Source organism: Diuraphis noxia, unplaced genomic scaffold (assembly GCF_037042655.1).
Source record: "Diuraphis noxia isolate RWA-SAM2 unplaced genomic scaffold, SU_Dnox_SAM2 contig0003, whole genome shotgun sequence".
NCBI classification, from domain to species: Eukaryota; Metazoa; Arthropoda; class Insecta; order Hemiptera; family Aphididae; genus Diuraphis; species Diuraphis noxia.
In genome coordinates, this window is record NW_028301713.1 from 56095612 (window position 1) to 56115060 (window position 19449).

Below are 19449 nucleotides of genomic sequence, written 5' to 3' on the forward strand. Positions count from 1 at the left end.
CCCGACCGAGAACATTTTAGATGGGCAATTGTGTTATGGAATATTTAACGATTATTCGATTGTGAGATAAAAAAGAGTGACTAAATGAATGTGTGTGAGGACTGAGGAGTCACATCGATATTAAGTATTACAGCTGAGTGATCTGAGTTTAAGTTTAAAATGTTGTTTACAGAACAGTATAATTTACTCGGAATTTTGGAGACAAATATGTCCAGAATATAATCAAATACGAATATAAATAAAATAATATTAATATAATTTAAAAATGCAGTTTTAAACGACACACAAGTATAATAAAAAATAAATTGTTTAAATTATTTTATGTACCTATGTGGCTATGTTAATGTTTAAATTATTAATATATTATATTTATTGAGTTTAAGTTTAATCTTAGAGGTCATAAAAAAATACCTACAAACATCTATAGCAGGCATTTAATTTTTCTTATACATTTTGTGAAAATATTAAGAGTTTTGCGGAAGATCAAGACCAATACTATAACGTGTATAGCCAAGACCAAGAGTTTTGGTCTGGTTTTTATCATCACTAGTTAAAGTTACCTATTATTAATTATTATTATTTATGTAATAGTATGTCATAGAAACATCGTAATAATAATAATAACAATAATATTATAATAATATATATAACTGCAGCATTTCTAATTGAGTCTAATAATAAAAATGTATTAAAACTAAAGTTAAATGAATGCTCAAATTATAATTTAATAACTTTTGACATATTATAGTTAAATTGTTTGATAAATCACATTGTTTAAGAAAAAAAAAATACCATATAAACTTCATGGACATTGTTCCTCGTAGTTCAATGTCCAGATTATTAATATTTTTCTTATCCATTCAATGGCTGAGTAACTGCATTTTGAAGAGTTAGCACATGCCCATATTACCTACACCATGCATCTACAAGAATGATAAACCCATATAATATAATATAGTTTATTGAATTGCCTATAATGTGATTTGAATGCCATAGCCCATAGTAGGTATAATGATTAATAACACTTTTAATTTATGAATAGGTAAATTCCAAGCTGTGATTTATTTTTTTTTCGCTTAGCATCTATTCTAAAAAAAATAACTTCAAATAAATGGCCAACTAGGAGTTCATAACACAATATCAAAAATACACCGTGTAATATTATGCAGATAGTGAGGTAAACATAGAACTGTATAAGTACTTAGTAGGCATACAAGAAGTACACAACTGCACAAGAAGTAGTAGACAGTAGTAGATTGCTTATGTTATGATATTTTACATCTACTTACAATTATTGAGTTGAACAATTTAGTGAGTACAGTTGTGAACTATTAGGGATAGGTATAGGTATATATAGATAGTGATATTGTGTTGTACTGCAATGTTGGAAAGACAACAATGAGTACACGGTGACGGTGGGGATTCTCTTTAAGGCTGCGGCTGGTTGTCATAGCGGTCGGTCGCACTGCCGCGGCCGTCGCGTATCGTGTCTCTTACCTCCACCCCGGTCACCGGTGCCGGGCCGTGCACGGTTTCTGAGTGCGTTCTGTTTTTCACTTTTTATTTTTTAGTCGCTCCGCAGTTCGCAATTGCGCGCGCAACAGTTGTCACGACGACGTTTTCGCCGATAGTTCGTTATCACTAGCCGTCTGCGTTTTTATCAATCTCACAGTTACAAAAACGAAAAAATTTCCATTGAATAACTATTCAAGAATTTGAATAATTGAAAACGGTTTCCACACGGCTCGGCAGCCTTAAATTTACAGACGTTTTACTTGTTCGTCACCGTGGTTGTTTGCGCCGTAGGTTTCTACACATTCAATGAGCGGTTTTTTTTGTCCAGTGAAATTTTGTGCAATAAATGCGTTTTTCTTCCGAAGTAGGTCGCATCGATAGCTTATTTTTTTTATCGTGGTATACTAATGTAAGTGTTCAATATCACGCGTAGGCTAATAAATAACACCAGACGACTCATTACTGTTGACAAAGCGTCATCCGTGTCTTTGTTGGGGAACATTGAACAGTGGACTTATCTATTTCGGTAAGTCTAGAAATTATAATTTGTTGGTAGTCACTAATTATTAATCATCATTATTCATTACTGTATTTTACTATGATTGGCTGTATACAATTGTTAAGTTAAATATTTTATTCAGCAATCTCTTAAAGTCTATACCTGCCAATATTTATTTATTGGCTCGTTTATTAGCTAACAAATATGGGTTTTGGCTTAATGCGTTGTGCTGAGAAAATTATTTCATCTACATATTCTTCTATTCGTGTGTCAACTTTTTAATATTTTTTATAATTTAAGACCTTGTACTGATGTAGTAATGTATGGATTGACACAAAAATTGATCTATCTATACCTATATTTTAGGTACCTACATGAACTTCATATGTTTAAACATGGCTTGTTTACAATGTTTGTTCTACCTACATTATTGTTATTATGATCAAGGTTTCAATCTACTATTATAGTCCTACAAACCTAGAGTTAAATTAGTATAACTCAACATACCTATTATATGTGTGTACATATTGAACATTTACTTAATTAGAATCAATTAACAGTGCATTTATAGATAAAAATTATTACTGTTCATAGCTGTTTCTGTTTGATCAAATGAAACATACAATTATCAAGTTAAATATTAACACTGTAATATTTATGAATAATCGTCTTTAAACAATATTCTGTATTCTGAAAGCAAAGTACCTAATTGTACTAACAGCATAGGTATGTATTTTATTGACCTTAAATGATACTGTAATATGTATGCTTAGGTAGGTATATTTAAAATAAAACAAATTATTTGCCTACATTTTTTATAAACAGTAAATGTATTTTTAATGGTTAATTTAAATTTTCAAAACCTGAATCTATGTAATTTTCATCATTGCATTACACTACCGTTAGGTATAATGTTTGTATCTTGATACAAAAAGTTGTAATCTCAAATGTACATACCTACATACATAATATTTTTATATTTTATGATTCATTATCTTTTCTTATCTTCATAAATTATGAAAAAATTCTTTATCATTTATTTAAAATCATTATAAAAATAATATACTAAGGGCCGTTCTTACAATGTCCGGTTAAGTGTCGGTTAAGACTAACCGGTAGAATTCTATCGGTTAACTCATGATAAATTCTTCCGGTTAGTGTTATCAGGCACTAACCGAGCATTGTAAGAATGGCCCTAAGTCTACAGTTCAAAAGTTGTACATGAAACTTAAAAATTATATAGATATAGAATATTTTATTCCCTTCCCTTCTAATGAGATAATCAATAAAATATTGGAAAAATTTAGTTTTAACTCATAAATAATTTGTCAATAATTATTCCATATTATTATTATATTTTGAATCAAAATGTTTTGTGAAATAACTTTGAATTGAAAAAATTTAAATAATAACAACTAATGAACTAACCTAACTTGGATAATTTTATTACAGAATAATGTATTAGGTATATAAATATTGTAGGTACCTATTAATTACCATGCACAATTTTTTTTATACCTATTGTTATGTTTTAACTCCTTGACATATTCTATAATATTTCTATATTCATGGATAGTAACATATCATTCTGAACCTACCTATATATTTTTTAATTTAAAATCGTCTTTATCTAAAATTAGATACTAATGATTATTGGTAACTTATTATTCCTTTGTGCTTTGATAATAAGAAATCCTCGAAGAAATCTTATACCAAAAAATTGTTAATTGATATAGATTATAATTATTAGCTTTCAATTACATTACACATTGCATATTTGCATTCAAATATATTATGGTGTATTATATAGGTTTGTATTAATTTGTTATTTCTTAAATTTGTATATTTGTTTCTCACCAAGTTTATGTTTATTGATACATGTTTAATTAAAATTGAAGATTTGCGATATATAATATATAATATATCCTACCTACCTAATCAATTTTATTTTTATACTAATTATTTGTCAAAAAGTGAAATATTCGCTGAAAATAAATATGCAAATTCTACAATCTGAAAAAAATTGTTAGGTAGGTAGAATTAAATTTAGTTTAATGGTCATATTTATACCTCTAAATTTTACAAAATATAAAACATAATAATGACAAATATTAAGTCGTAATTTTTTTCACACTTACTTAGAATACCCTAAAAACAAAAAATAAAAATTAGTCTTATGGCAAAAGTCATCAACATTCGACCCCTATTTATGAATTATAAGGCTATAATACTTGATAGTTAAAAGAAGAAAAAATGAAATACCTATAACTTTATCGATTTTGCTCTATTGCTCTATATGGAATATAAGAAGTACCAACTTAATTTATTTTTATTTAGATTTTTTCTGAGATGTTTTCTTGATTTTTTTTTTTGCTTGTGTAGATTCATTAAAATTTCCTAGTAGAGTTCCAATTATGTAAAAATTGTCACATTTCTTCATTATTTACATTTTTAGTAACAATTATATAAACAATTACATTCTGTCCTGCAAAATTGTGTCAATTTTTCAGTCTATAAAATCTTGGATTATAAAATACACTTTTTAATGGAATAAAAAGTAATAAATTTGTTTTGTAAATGAAAATCAATTTTGTAAAACCATTTTTTTTTTTTAATAGATATGCCTTGGCATCTATGGCCATTGGCCTTTTGTTGTTAGGTTAACAATTTTTTATGATACAGTATTTACATGAACAAAAACAATTATGGTCATCATGTGACTTAGTTATCTTGTAAAATCATTAGATTACAATTTAAAGTGTATTAATTGTGTTAACTCCGTAGATCTTTCATAACATGAATATTATTATTTTAATTGCTATAATGATATATAGGTATAATGAGTTACCTTATTACCTACCCAAACATTAACTATCTACACCTAAGATAAATCTATGTTTTGAAAAGCTTTAATACTGGTTATGTGTGATTTTATAATAAGTTGAAATATTTGGATAATGTACCTATATAATAATAATGTATGCAATTTTATTTATATTCATAGGGTTGTACCTATGTAATGTAAATACATTATTAACTAGCATCTTGACCTCGAATGTTCAGGGAATAAAAATAAATTCAAGTCTTCACTTCTTCAGATAAAAATAAAACATGATTAAAAAAATTAACATATTTAATTGTTAGGTAAATTTAAAAATATATAAATAATGTTTATTGTCTGTTTATGTATATTTGATAGTTACTCTATTATAATATTTATATATAAAATCATTGATAATAAATAGGTACCTACTTTTACTATAGTATTGTATTTACTTGTTGTAAATATAATATAATTTTAATTTGAGTTATAACATCATATAATGAAATTCAATATATATATATATATATATTATAGTTACTCTACAGACTACAGATAAGAAAACCAGATTTGTGTAAAACGAAGTACCTAGTTACTTACCAATTAATATTAGATTATTATTAATCAGTTAGATACCTATAAATTGTATATTAGATTTCTTATTTCCATTAATTTTTTATAACATCATGCGTAATAATTTACTTCCTTCCTTGTTTTATTTTAAGGTTTATTGCATTGTAGGCTCTAAATAATGTACTATGTTAAGTAATTGTATTTTATTTATTTATTAAAATACTAATACGTAATTAGTAGTAAAAATTGATTTGGCTGATACACAAATTTATCGATCATTAATTATTAAAACTTAATAAAATTTTCATATTCAAATCCGTTTTGTAGGTATGATTGTAAAAATCCATTAAGATGAACGAGCCATCACTATATGTTGGTGTGACGTGGCGAGAAAGTGGCCAACATAGCTGTATTTTATTTACAAAATGTACAATAGCATTCTATGTAATTATGAAATTCGTCATAATTAGTCACATTTTTAACTTTGATTTATTTCTTTTTAATATCTGCTTAATATTATGTGTATAGTTTTAAAAATTATTAAATAATTTCCACTATTATCATTACATTTTCCTTAAATACTTTTTTTGCTGTGTACATATATTTATCTTTTGTGTGTATGTAGAAGATCTATGTACTATGCGTGTCTTTTGGAGGTGAACACTGTCTGAACAACTTTCACAGTAGCACACCCTTCTCTCGCGAGCACGTGATGCAACCATGTCATCAACATACACATTACATGTACATATAGTTCTTTAATAAATAATAATTGATCAATGTATGTATTAAGTATACTATTATTATCATTTTATCAACCTTTGAGATCGATTGACTTATGTCCATTTCATTTGACAATGCAAAAATACGAACAGTACCTATTTTACGAATATTATGCTTCGGAAAATCACTTAAACCATTGACTAAGAAATGCGTAAATTTTTATTTTTTAAATACCTATTTATATTTTATACTCTTGTACTTACCCAATGCGAATGTTGTGATATAATTTTAATATAATACATTTTTTTGCAAACAAAATTAAATGTTCATATCCAAGGTCAGCTTGTTTTCACTTAATATTTTGTACTATTCGGTGTCTATACATATATATTCGCAAATAAATTATCAAATATACCTACTGCTGTACTAACAATTAAAATGACTGTAATTTTGAAGAACCTCGTGTAGATGGACCTAGGTCCTAAAGCAGTGGTTCTCAACCGGTGTGCCGTGGCACAATACTGTGCCGACTGGCGACTGCCGAGATTGACTAGGTATGCCGCGAGAAGTTTCTGATATTTGTAATTATGCTGGTAAAAATATTGAAAACAGTAATTAATTTCATTACATTTGTGTTGTGTGTACCACGAAAACTTGTGATGTATAATGATGTGCCGTGAACCAAAAAAGCTTGAGAACCTCTGTCCTAAAGTATAGTTGATATCTTAATAACAGTATAGGTATATAATATAATTTTTAATTTTATAATGTCTTAAGAGAACGCTGAACCTATGTCTTTTCTCCATCTTGCATTGTTATTATACATTATTCTGTAATAATCTGCGTTCAGCAGAACTAATTTTGTTTTGTTAGCTTTAATTGTTGAGTACATCGACTTATTATCAAATTGAAATGCAAAAATATTATTTGGAGCATTACTTAGGTTTTTACTCGGGTTTTTATTAATATTTAAATTTAAAAGCCAGTTATAAGCATTTTGAAATTGTAATATTTTACAAAGTTATAGCAATAATGAGCCTATACGGTGCCATAGTAATATTCTTACCATTAACTATTAAGTTTAACAATAGGTCAATTTATTCTAATAATTATAGCTGGGCCGATACTATCGGTTTAATCGAGTATCGGTTTTTTCCGAACCGATAGTAAAACCGATATAATGCAATCGCATATAATTTTGTATGTAATTATGGAGGTGATTATTAATTATTCATTTGTTATTTATCGTTGCAGAAATATGTTTTGATATGTCACATGGTTTAAAATATGTTACATCAGTTTATATAACGGGTATTGGTTTTTGAAAAATATGTCGGGTTTTTAAGTATTTTTTATGTATATGTTCAAGGAAATAAAATATCGGACCGGTTATCGGTTTTATATCGGCAAAATAAATCAGAATATAGGATATCAGAAAAAAGTGGTATCGGCCCAGCTCTACTAATAATATTAAAATAACACCAAGTTGGTTCTGCCTAACCGTATTACATTTATTAAACCGAAATACGCCGAGAGGCGAATGCCGATTTATCATTTTTTCTCGGAGGAAGTTGATGATTATTGATTACTATAATAAGTACAGCTATATTAATGATATTATATTACATTCATATATGCCTATGTACACTTGAAACATTCTCTACGATAAGTTACAGCCTTACAAAACTTGCTAAATTTACTATGTATAACATACCTACCAAGAGTTCAACTGTAATTTCAATATTTCTACTATATTATTAGGTGTATTGTTTACATTTTTAGTATAATAATACCTAATAAGTATAGAGTTACTTACTTATTAATAATAATAAATATTTTTAGAATATTACATAATCATTATTATTACAGTACACTACCAATTTTCGGCTGCATCCGAATTGGTTCCCGATATTCTAGGTAAGTGGAATACATACGAATTGGATGCTATATAGTTGAATAACTGCATGTAACATATAGGTTTATAGATATATCGTTATCGCATTACGATAAACACTTACAAAAAAGGCGAAATACGATTTAATAATATTATTACTTGATACAAATGCACCAAAAAATGATTTAGATAAGTCCCAAGTCTGTATGAAATGAGAAGAAATTGAAAATGCTTTTCTCCGGAACCAATTCGGAACAACCTGGGAACTAATTCGGAACAACCTGGGAACCAATTCGTAACAACCCGGGAACCATTTCGGATACACTGCAATTTTCTAAGACGATTTATAATAATTACCGCCCAATACCCAAGTCATCATATACATGACTTACCCATATAGCATTAAATACACATCGAACTATTAAACTAATCTCGTTAAATATTTCAATGCATCTCAATTAAAAAGCATATAATATATTAAAACTCATCGGATACTCAATTATATTTTTTAATGTTATAGTTGTTTTTAGTCATAGCATACGAGTTAATAATATTCAATTTATTTAATCAGTATTTTTTACTGACTAATAAAAGTTAATATTCTTCACGATTAGTCATTATTTATTAGCTATAATTAAATTAATTTCTATGCACATAATAATATAATATATTTTTGATTTAGCATAATATATATTTTAAGTAAATTAATATATTTATGAGATATTGCCATTCTACAATATAATGAGATAAAAATATTTGATACCTATATACAATGTTGCTACTGTATAGTTTTCAACTGCATCTCATATTGAATCGGTACTGCGTAATGGATTTTATTTCAATGATAAATCATTGTATACAAAAAACAATTCTGAGTGATAAAGAAAAAATCAACGTACATTTTTTAGAATACCGAATTAATCTTGTATACTACCTATTTATATTGTTATTAGTATTTTCTTAATCTAAATAAGTATATAGTTTGAAATATTTTTTAGCAAAAACATTTTACAGTAATACGTATAACTTATAATGGTAATTTTGTCACACCGGCAAACCGTATATATGAATAAATTCGGGGTTTGAACAACTTCTAATATGTAAAAATAATTTAGAAAATATCAATGTATAAACATTTTATACGTTATAGTGGAAAGTTTATAATTTCTACGATTATAGTATTTTTAATTTAATCATAATAACTAAAATTTATTTTAAAAAATCATTAACCATTTTCATTAATATTTAAACTTGGAATGCTTATAAAACAATTGTGACTTCGTATTTTAAATATTTTTTAATTATTGTAGGATTAATAGTATTTAGATTTTCGTGTATTTTACGAATTTTATCAACATTTGAACATCAAATACTTTTTTTTTATCTAAATATATTTAATTTTTTTTACAATAAAAATAATAAGGATATATATAAACTATAAATACAGGAATAACGCTAAGAGGAGACCATTTATTAACAGAACTTAAAAAAACAATGTTTTCCCCTATTTAAGGAGATCTCTAAATCAGTTACTTTTTAATCGACAGTGAATTTGTGGAAATGTAAGAAATAATATATTTTGAATGAAGGGGCTTATGTGGTTTGTTAATTTTTAATGGAAACTTTTATAGTGGCTTTTTGCAAGCTCAACATTAAATACTCGAAGTAAAAAAAAATTATATTTTAAAAATTTAGTGAAAATCTTAAATTCGTACGGTAATTCTTTTATGAATTGCAACACAAAAATTAATTTGATTTTGTAAAAACCTTGTGTAAATAATAAATATACATTCTCGCTAGAAATTTCTACTGTTAAAATATAGGTACTTTGATTTTCATATTTTAAGAAGACGCCATGCATGATGTATGTTTGTTTTTGTGTCTGCATGTCGTTGTAATCACATTAATTTGGAGCAGACAATTTTCTTATGAAGATTTACTTGAAGGTTGCAGAGAGTAATTTGAGAAAATTGAATTTAGTTGTTCTTTGGGAGTCAAATATTTATTAAGAGACGCCACACCCGCATGTGTTGTCTTCGTCTTGCAAGTCCTTAACATAGCAAATTTTACGCAAATTTAATACATGATATTAATTCATCATATTAAGTTACTTCTGGTTTGAGAATAATTTAATAAAAACATAAACAATAATATAATTGTATTATATATTAAGGTTCTTTCCAAATCCACTTCCATTATTAATTCCCTTCAATTTTGTTTTCTCAACACCACCTTCAACAAATTTACCTTCTTATTCGGTAGACCGACATAATTATCATAATATATTAATATTTCGGTCAACATTAAAGTACACACAATTCGATTTAATATACCATGCTTACAACGTTATTTATACTGTTTATGTTTAAATAAAATATATACCACTTTGCTATATTTAAAATTGATATTTTGTAATCATTTATTAAGAACAATAATTGGATAATCAGAGTGATTATAAAAATAATAAAAACGGATAGGACACTTGTCATGATTTGCTTGATGCTGTTTACTAACGGTGTGTAGTGATATTAAAATAATATTTAAATTGGTGATCATCCACCATTATTTTCAGATTCTTATTTTTATTTGTTATTATATTTTTCTTGCAGTGTGATAAGTTTTAATGTTTTTACTAATCAAAAATTGAACTAATATTTATTTATTTTTTCTTATGATGAATGCATAATATATTTTTACTGAAATGCGGCTTTAAAATACATAATTCGTCATTATTTATCATATTTAAAAATTAATAATTACATAAAAAAACTTATATTATAATATGTTTATATGCGTACCGTGAATAATCATAATTTGAAAATAAGTAGTGTAACAAATAGCTTACAACTTGTTAATTTTAAGTTGAATATGAATAAACTATAGTGATATATTAATTATTTTCTGAAAGATATTTACATAATGTTGATTAGTTTAATATTTTAATAAGGAATTCATAAATCCATAGCGATTTATTATATTATTTCTTTGTCGTAGTAATAAATTATTATTTCTTTTGTTCATTGTAATATATACATTTGAAACCAAAACATAAAAATAAATAGACCATTTTGTATGTATTACATCTACTAAAACTAATATTGAATGAAAACAAAAGTATTGCAAAAACCTAGTGATAATTTTGTTTTATAGGATTTTTATGCTTGTCAAATTTAGCATATACCTATCGATCTATATCTATTAGTCAATTAAAATTAGAATAACTTGTAAGTTAATAATGTTATGAATATACATGTATAACACCAGTTAATCCATTTAACGTAACGATTACCGGAACTAGGGGGTTCCAAAAGGGGCTTTGGCAACCCTAAGTTCGAAGTTAGACACTCCCCCTTGATATTTTCTTCTTTTTTTCGAATCCCTCGATGCTCTATACTCTCGCTAGCTACTCAAGCGAAACGTCGGTTTTGTTACGCTTACTATAGTACTCTTAGAAATATATTTTAAACGCGTTAAATTATATTAATTAATCCGGTTTAATAAAGATTCCATATAACCGAGCCATATTCCAAATATAAATAAACAGATTATTAATAAAAATAGTATTATTTAAATGTATATTTTAGTTTTATCATTAATACGAAATGTGTTAAAATTCATATGAAAAGTTTTCAAGTGTTCATTATTGTAGATTTATAATTTGTAAGATTGTGTAATTTTAATATTCGAGGGTGTGGAGGGCAAATCCTCAACCCACGGCTATGTGAAGCTTTTAAAATTATAGCATCAGTGCATCACTGTACGTTTTTGAGGTCTAGTTGAACCTGTAAACGCGTAACATTCATTAAAAATTTAACCATAAACTTTTTTAATCTTTTTTAATTATGACGTGCATTTTTGATTTATCAATACAATAAATCCTATTTCGGATAAATATATTATAAGTTATAGTTATTTTATCACTATATATATGATATATTATATCAGTTATAAGTTGAAGGAAAGTATTTTAAGTATAAGGAATACACCTCAAAATTTGGACCCATTACGATTAACTGAACATAAAAGTATAAATACTTTTTATTTATAACTTATAAACTATACAGGGGTCTGAAATTTGATTTAAGTTATTTTTATAGATTTAAGTACTCCGAATATTATTCAGCTTTGGGATATGATACTAAAAATGTATGTTGTCATTCAAAAAAATAAAACACTTAAAAAATATTAGCCATACAAAAAATAGTAATAAATATAATTTTCCCGAAAATGTTATTTTGTAATGACTTAAAATTATGCAAAAGAAATATTTTCAAAAAAGGCAATGATATGTCAATAAAATTAATAATTGTTTTATGTTGAATAGATAATCCCGTAAAAATACAATCGCACATAATAGCACTTAATATGCCGGAAATTTCTACAAGTAATATTTTCCACGCATTAGTAGAAAGTAAACATATAATTCAAGGAAGATTAGTTACGGAATTAATGTTTTCCCTTTTATTGTACGTGCTTGAAAAATTAAAGAAGTATATTTTTCATGTATTATTTACCCATATATTATATTTTTGTCTACATATACGTAACTGTATCTATAAAAGATATAAGTCAATTCTATGGTATAAATCTAATCATATTATTTATTATGTTTTGATAATCAATAAAAAATTTGCTAAAATAAAATTTAAAAATTGCTATTAATTTGAACTTGTTTCTAGATGCAGCCATTTTTCAATGAAGATAAATCCGATAATACCTCACAATATGTATTATGACACTCCAAGTTAAAGTTCAACAACTAGAGGTAAATAATTATTAATTGTGTAATATTTATTTACATATTATATAAACAATAAAAAAAACTATTCATTAAAATTAATTCATCAACAATTGAGATAATTATTATTTACTTATAATAATAATTATCATTTCCAGCTTTAAGAATACATTGCTTGATTATATGTTTAAAATTTAGATTAAATTTATGATAAATACTATATGGTTAGTTTTAATTATTTGTTTTTGCCGATTTTATGAAACCAAAATGATATGATATACACAAATATAGTTATTAATTACGCGTCGGCTGTGGCTCAGCCAGACCGGGTTCGATCCTCGACCATCGGGCGACATTTTTCTCCGGGTAAGTCACGGTGTCCGGAAAACAAGTGCCGCCATCCCCTACTCCGGAGCATGGCAGAAACCTACGGGTGCCCCAATAAAAATTCTTCCAAAAACTCACCCACGTGGAACACACCCTACCGTTCCATAAACCTATAGTACCCACCCCCTTCCCGATAGCCTAAGTTGCCGCGGGATAATTAATAAAAAAAAAAATTTACTATTTATTATTAATGAATGATTTTTTAAAACAATTCATGTTTAATAGTTTTTAGTTTTTTTTTTTTTATTGAGCATATTTACATCTACAACAAAGGCCATTAGTTACACTTATTTATACAGTAATTATATAATATATATTGATACAAAAGAAAGTTATTAATTTGGATAAAACATTTTTTTTTTTTTTTTAGTTTTTAGTTTGTATCGTATTAAAACTTAATTATATTTTACTATGTACTAAATACTTAATTTTGTTACAAGCTAATAATCTTAGTAGTTGAAGCTATACCGCATGAATAAAAAAAAAACTTAATTATGCCAATTAAACTTTCAATGATTATAATTTCTTATACATACCTATAGTTCATTCATTCAATAACAAATTGTATTTATTTAAATTTATCATTAAATTATAATTATATATTTTATATAGAATTCATTGATGTATTTACCTACAAAGTTTAATTAAACTATAAAACTAAAGTAGAAACTCTACTTTATTTTTATAACTTGACATTTTATTGTTTTTACTATAATTTATATTAATTAACCATGTATTCATAAAAAAGCGGGAAGTCGGGTTTGGGAATTTGTCTCTTTTCTTTAAATACGAAGCTTGATAACAGTTTTTTTAAGTCTCATATTTAATTTGAAATCAAAGGTTACTATCGTTGAATATTTAAAAAACGATTATAACCGGAGCTCGATTAAAATTATACTTTCTATAGTTATTTTTATTTTTTCAAAATATTTCTTCGGTTATCGATAGTTTATCCTTATTTTTAGATTAATTATCGATAAAATAGAAAAATTATTCATATAAAGTAGGTATAGAATACATAAATTCTGATTTATTAAGGTGTGAGACTTTTTAACCACTACCTATTTTTCCGAAAATGTTGCTACATATATCGTATTTTGGTGTACATACCTATACATTTAAAGACGTACTTATTAAAATATATGGTATGGAAGTTGAAATTAAAGTAATGTATAGCTCATAATCTAAAATGTATAGCTTACGTTATTTCTATTCGTATTTCGTAATATCTTATAATATAAAACAAATATTTAAGTATGCAATTCATAATAAAGAATAATGGTTAACTTTTTAACAACTTAAACATCTTTGAATATTCTCGTAACATAAATAATGAATAATTATTAATGAATTATCGTACAATATATTCTATCTAAAGGTATAAGATATTAATATATAATCTTTTTTTAAACTTATTTCATTTATTTCCGGAAACGTGAGCCAAACCAGGGTATTATCTTTAATCGCAAAACCTAACCTAGCTAATTTAAACTTTATGAAGTTCTTTTAAACTTTATAAAGTAATTTAAATCTACGTAAGAAGTATTCTTGTTACCTACCTATATGGCTGTATATAAATAAATATTAATGTATTTTTTTTTTCCTGTACTGAACATTAAAACATTCGATATAATATATTATTATATTATATTAACTTCTAACTAATTATATACATTACTAAAACAAACAAAATTAAAACCATTAAAATATAAAGATTACAGGCGTGCCATTTTTTTGTCTTATTTATGAGTAACGCATTTTTTTCTCCCATATGAGTAATCTCGTACATATTTGAATATGTAAATTTAAGGATGCTACTGTTTATGCTGTCTATATTTAAAAATTGTTATCTCAGTTTTTCCGACGTGCTTTTATACCAATTACTTACATTTTTCTAATCATATTGTGATTGTAAAAATCAATAAAATTAACTACTTTGAAATTCTAAATAGTTAACCGTATAAGAAAACTAAAATAACTATAGGTACCAAAATTCAGGCTATAAAGCGATTTTTGCCTGCAGTTAATCATATGTATATAATAGAGACAGAACCGATAAATGGGGGGTATGCTATTGAAGTTTTCAAGGAATCTTGAGACATGTATACCCGCAGGCTACAATTACGTACCTACCTATTTTGGTTTACTTATTGGTATACTAACCTGAATTGTGTACTTAGTATCCAAAAGTTGTAACAGAATAAAAATGATGATAATAATCATTTTTTTCAGGGCGTCGAGCAACCACGATGCCGTCTATGCAAATGTTTGGACGTAGATGGCTTGCCGGTACAGACGACTTGGTGTTCCCAGGATTATTAGAACTTTTGATGCGGGGAATATGGTGAGTTATTATATCTGTTTTCAACTGATTGGAAAATAACAGTTTATTATAAATACCAAACATTATAGTATTATTAATCGATAAAAAACTTTTACCTTTCGTATCAATATATAACGTAGCATTTATTTGTAACATAATTGAAATATTTAACTAAAAAAAGGTTGGTTTTTGAAATAATTGATACTTAATTTTTTTTTATTATTATGATTTTATTCATGGTTAAGCGTCAACAACTAAGGCTATTAGCTTACTTAATTCTATCATACTTAATATGTGAAATTTAAAAATGAATATCGATCTGGTAAAAAAATGCTAATTAAAAATGGAATGATTGATTAAACGATTATCACTCACCCAATTATTAGTGACGTCACTTCGTTTCGACAATTATTGTCGGTATCAGTACCTAGTCGAATGACTATATTGTATACAATTTGACAGATTCTATACATTCATTTTTTCATATAAAATAAATACGAAATATATGATACACACTGCAGTTTAAACAATCATTTCATTTTTAATTAAACACATTTTTAATGTAACACACGAGCTATTATAAAATATTTAAGTTGTAACCATTATTGTAGTACCTCCGATGGAAGGCATCTACGCTCTGTTATCTTTATCTATTAAAAAAAAATTTTTTTTTACTATCTACTACTTCCTCGGTTGTTCTTATTGTTCTTTTTTGCAACAGATTGAATAAAACATTGTAAAAAAAAAAGTTGTAACCTAAATGGCGCCGAAGTCATTAAAAACTACCACAGGTAATATTTTATATGACAAGTTAAATAAATAAATACATACGAACATAATTCGTAAATATATACGAATTTACGAACCCGCGTATTATGATATTAATATATTATGAATTATGATGCATAAAAAAAAAAAAATAACATTAATCATCATTAAATCGAATAAGCCCATATCCGCTTAAAGTCCGTTAGGTGTATTAACATTGAAATTAAGTTCGGTGAAAACTAATAATCGGCAGTATGAATTTGGAATGTTATAGTAGGTATAAATGTATAATAGGCATAATCTTTTATAATTAAACAACGATGATATGAAAACCAAAGTTATTGACATAGGTGAGAATTTAAACGTTATAATTTTTAATTGTTAAGTAATAATAATAAGTACTTTAAAACAATTATCTACTCACATAATCGGATAAAAAATTGGTCAAAGGTGTTTTTCATTTAACGAATCAGAACCAGAAAAAAATCTTCTGATCCCAATGATTAATACTTTCTACGCGACTGACTGTACATATGTTATAGGTATTACCATTATTATTATATAACAGTATGTGTCTAATGTATCCAAGAAAATACATAAATAAATTAAACTATTTAAATATTATTTCCTCAACTCAAGTCAATAAGTTTTATGCGCTTGTCATCTAATGAAATTAATTATTTATAAATTAATTTCGTAATAAGCACATAAAACCTAGATTGACTTAGAAAAATATTTAAAATAATTATCCATTTGTGTATTTTCATGAATATACGTAACGACATTTTATTATGTTAGATATTTACGGAATGCTATACAATACATGCGTGAATACGTGATTGTTTAAGATACAATTTGTTCTACAAATTAATTAGAACATGTGATTTTTATTGTACCTATTGTGAAAATTAATTTTAAAATTTTACCTTTACAACAATCGCGTGTTTATGACATTTCAAATAATACCTATGTTTAACATCATTACTATTCGCCGGAAACTATACCTACAAATATTTCAAGGTGGCCGTCTAATTTGTTCGTTTGATAACACGCCTCTAGGCTTACATGTATTGTATATACATAATATAACAAATGGTAGTACGTTACCAACGTAATTGCATCTAATTTTGATGCCAAACGTATATACTTATATGACATATATGTAATATGTACCTATTATATATAGGTATCCATAATGTTCATAATAACAAACTGTATAATGTCCACGATAATGTTTTTTTTTTTTTTTACCGACATCGCGCATGTAATGGCATAACATGTACTATCCTTGTTCATACGTATGATGTCTCATCACTATTACGAGGTATGTTAATAACAACAAAGATAACTGTTGTGTAGAATTAAAAAAAAAAAAAATGAAAATACTGCATCTAGATAAATTAATTAATCTTTCTTGTATCATTATATATTTATTTATCGATGATGTAAATTAGTAAAATGTGTTGTAAATATTGTAATTAATTACACTTACCAATTCTAAATGATAAATTTTCTATTACCTATATTATCAATAAGTTTGATTATACCTTGTATTATGTCAGGAATACTTAATAATAAAAAAAAGTGTAGAATTTTGATATTAACTTCAAAGAAACTTATATATATATTTACGTTTTAGTACATAGTTTCTCATGTACTTTCATACTGAACATTAGAACCTCATAACTGAAAGTTGAGATTTCCTACATCCTGTCTGAATCCGTCAAACAGTGAAATGCCATGTTATACAAACTCAATTTATCAATATATCGAACCTATTCAAAATTCGCTGATTGGTACATGCTGTAAATTAAAACCCATTAGTCACAAATGCTGCGAGGATTATCGAAGTGCTATAATATATAAAAAAAAAGAAGAAAAATGTGTAACAGGAAAACAAAATCTTGTATTGTTATTTTCATGAAATAATTTTTCAAGAAAATTATATATTATAGAAATAGTATTTTTAAGGAATAATATATTCTTTGAATGATATTTTTGGTAGCAGTATTAATTAAAGAAAATTAAAATTAACAGTAAAATAATAACACAGGACAGTATTTGTCAGGAATAGTACAAATTGGGGAAATATTGCCTAGGACCGTAATAATCAAAACAATATTTTCAAGTAAATTATGCACAGAGATCTGCATTGGTCTGAGATCGTATTATTTCTGATAATACTTAAAGCATAGAGAGGACTAAATGGGACAGGATGGTTGTTTGTTAAAGATAGAATTAAAAAGAAATGTTGTTTTACTGAAAAATACAAAACAAGAACTGTATTATGTTGAAATAATAAGTGGTAGGTAATTAAAAAACAGTACCATATAAGTCGGGGTGGTGTTTATTGTTGTACCTGTTTAACAAGTACGTAAGATGACAAATTTTAAACATATTTATGGTTTCGTAGTAACGCAATAACCATATCCATAGACACGGTCACGTTTGGAGAGTTAAGGGGATCAACCCCCTTACAATATGGAATGTACACAAATATATTTACAAACATTTTTTTTCTATTGGGGAGATGAGGCTTCGACAATAAGGGCCATTAGCCTGTGGAACTGTGGAGAAAAACTGTTGGCTTGGAACTCGTGGATGGACAAACATTTAAAACTATTAACATATTTAAAGGTGTAATAGTACTTTAATTCTAAAATACTTAACAATACAAGTAAAATCTTAATAAAAATTTAAATGTATAATTGTAAATTTCAATAAAAGTAGGCCGAGATATTAGATTTTAAAATGTTTACGTTTAATTAACCGCCATGGTATATCTTAAATAGAAAAAAAATTATTTGACTAATATTGAGTCTATATATTAAAAACAACTTAAGTTTAAAATCTACCAATTAAAATAATAGGTAACAGATAAATACTATACATATAATATTACCATAGTGGCATAGTCTCAATTAAATTAACTAAATACTAGTTGAATTAATAACAATTAACAATCATATCTAACAATGATGTAAAAACCAGTTGACAGTTTGCTCTTAAAAAATTTAACTAGTTTTTTTTTCCATTATTTTATGACTCATCTATATGTTTATGATTTTTTTTTTTGTGATAATGCTAATATACCATTATCATTTATGAGAAAATATCACAGTATTGGGAATCAGCATTATTATCTGCGACAAGTGCATTGGATATCTATTATTATTCGGTACCTTATTATAATGAAAATAACCATATA

At 26.2% G+C, this 19449-nt stretch overlaps 1 protein-coding gene across 2 annotated transcripts in view; it reads left to right on the forward strand.

Moving 5' to 3' along the window:
• The first annotated feature begins 1493 nt into the window (after positions 1-1493).
• Positions 1494-19449, forward strand: part of inaE (inactivation no afterpotential E) — a 31746-nt gene continuing 13790 nt past the window's right edge. Inside the window, exons 1-3 of one of the 2 annotated variants that reach the window (XM_015524831.2) lie at positions 1494-2041; positions 12705-12790; positions 15383-15494. In XM_015524831.2, coding sequence (XP_015380317.2) covers positions 15400-15494 — 95 coding nt within the window. In that variant the 5' untranslated portion in view covers positions 1494-2041; positions 12705-12790; positions 15383-15399. Of the gene's footprint in view, positions 2042-12704; positions 12791-15382; positions 15495-16194; positions 16265-19449 lie in introns of those variants that run through there. The other variant, XM_089222478.1, reaches the window with a different exon arrangement.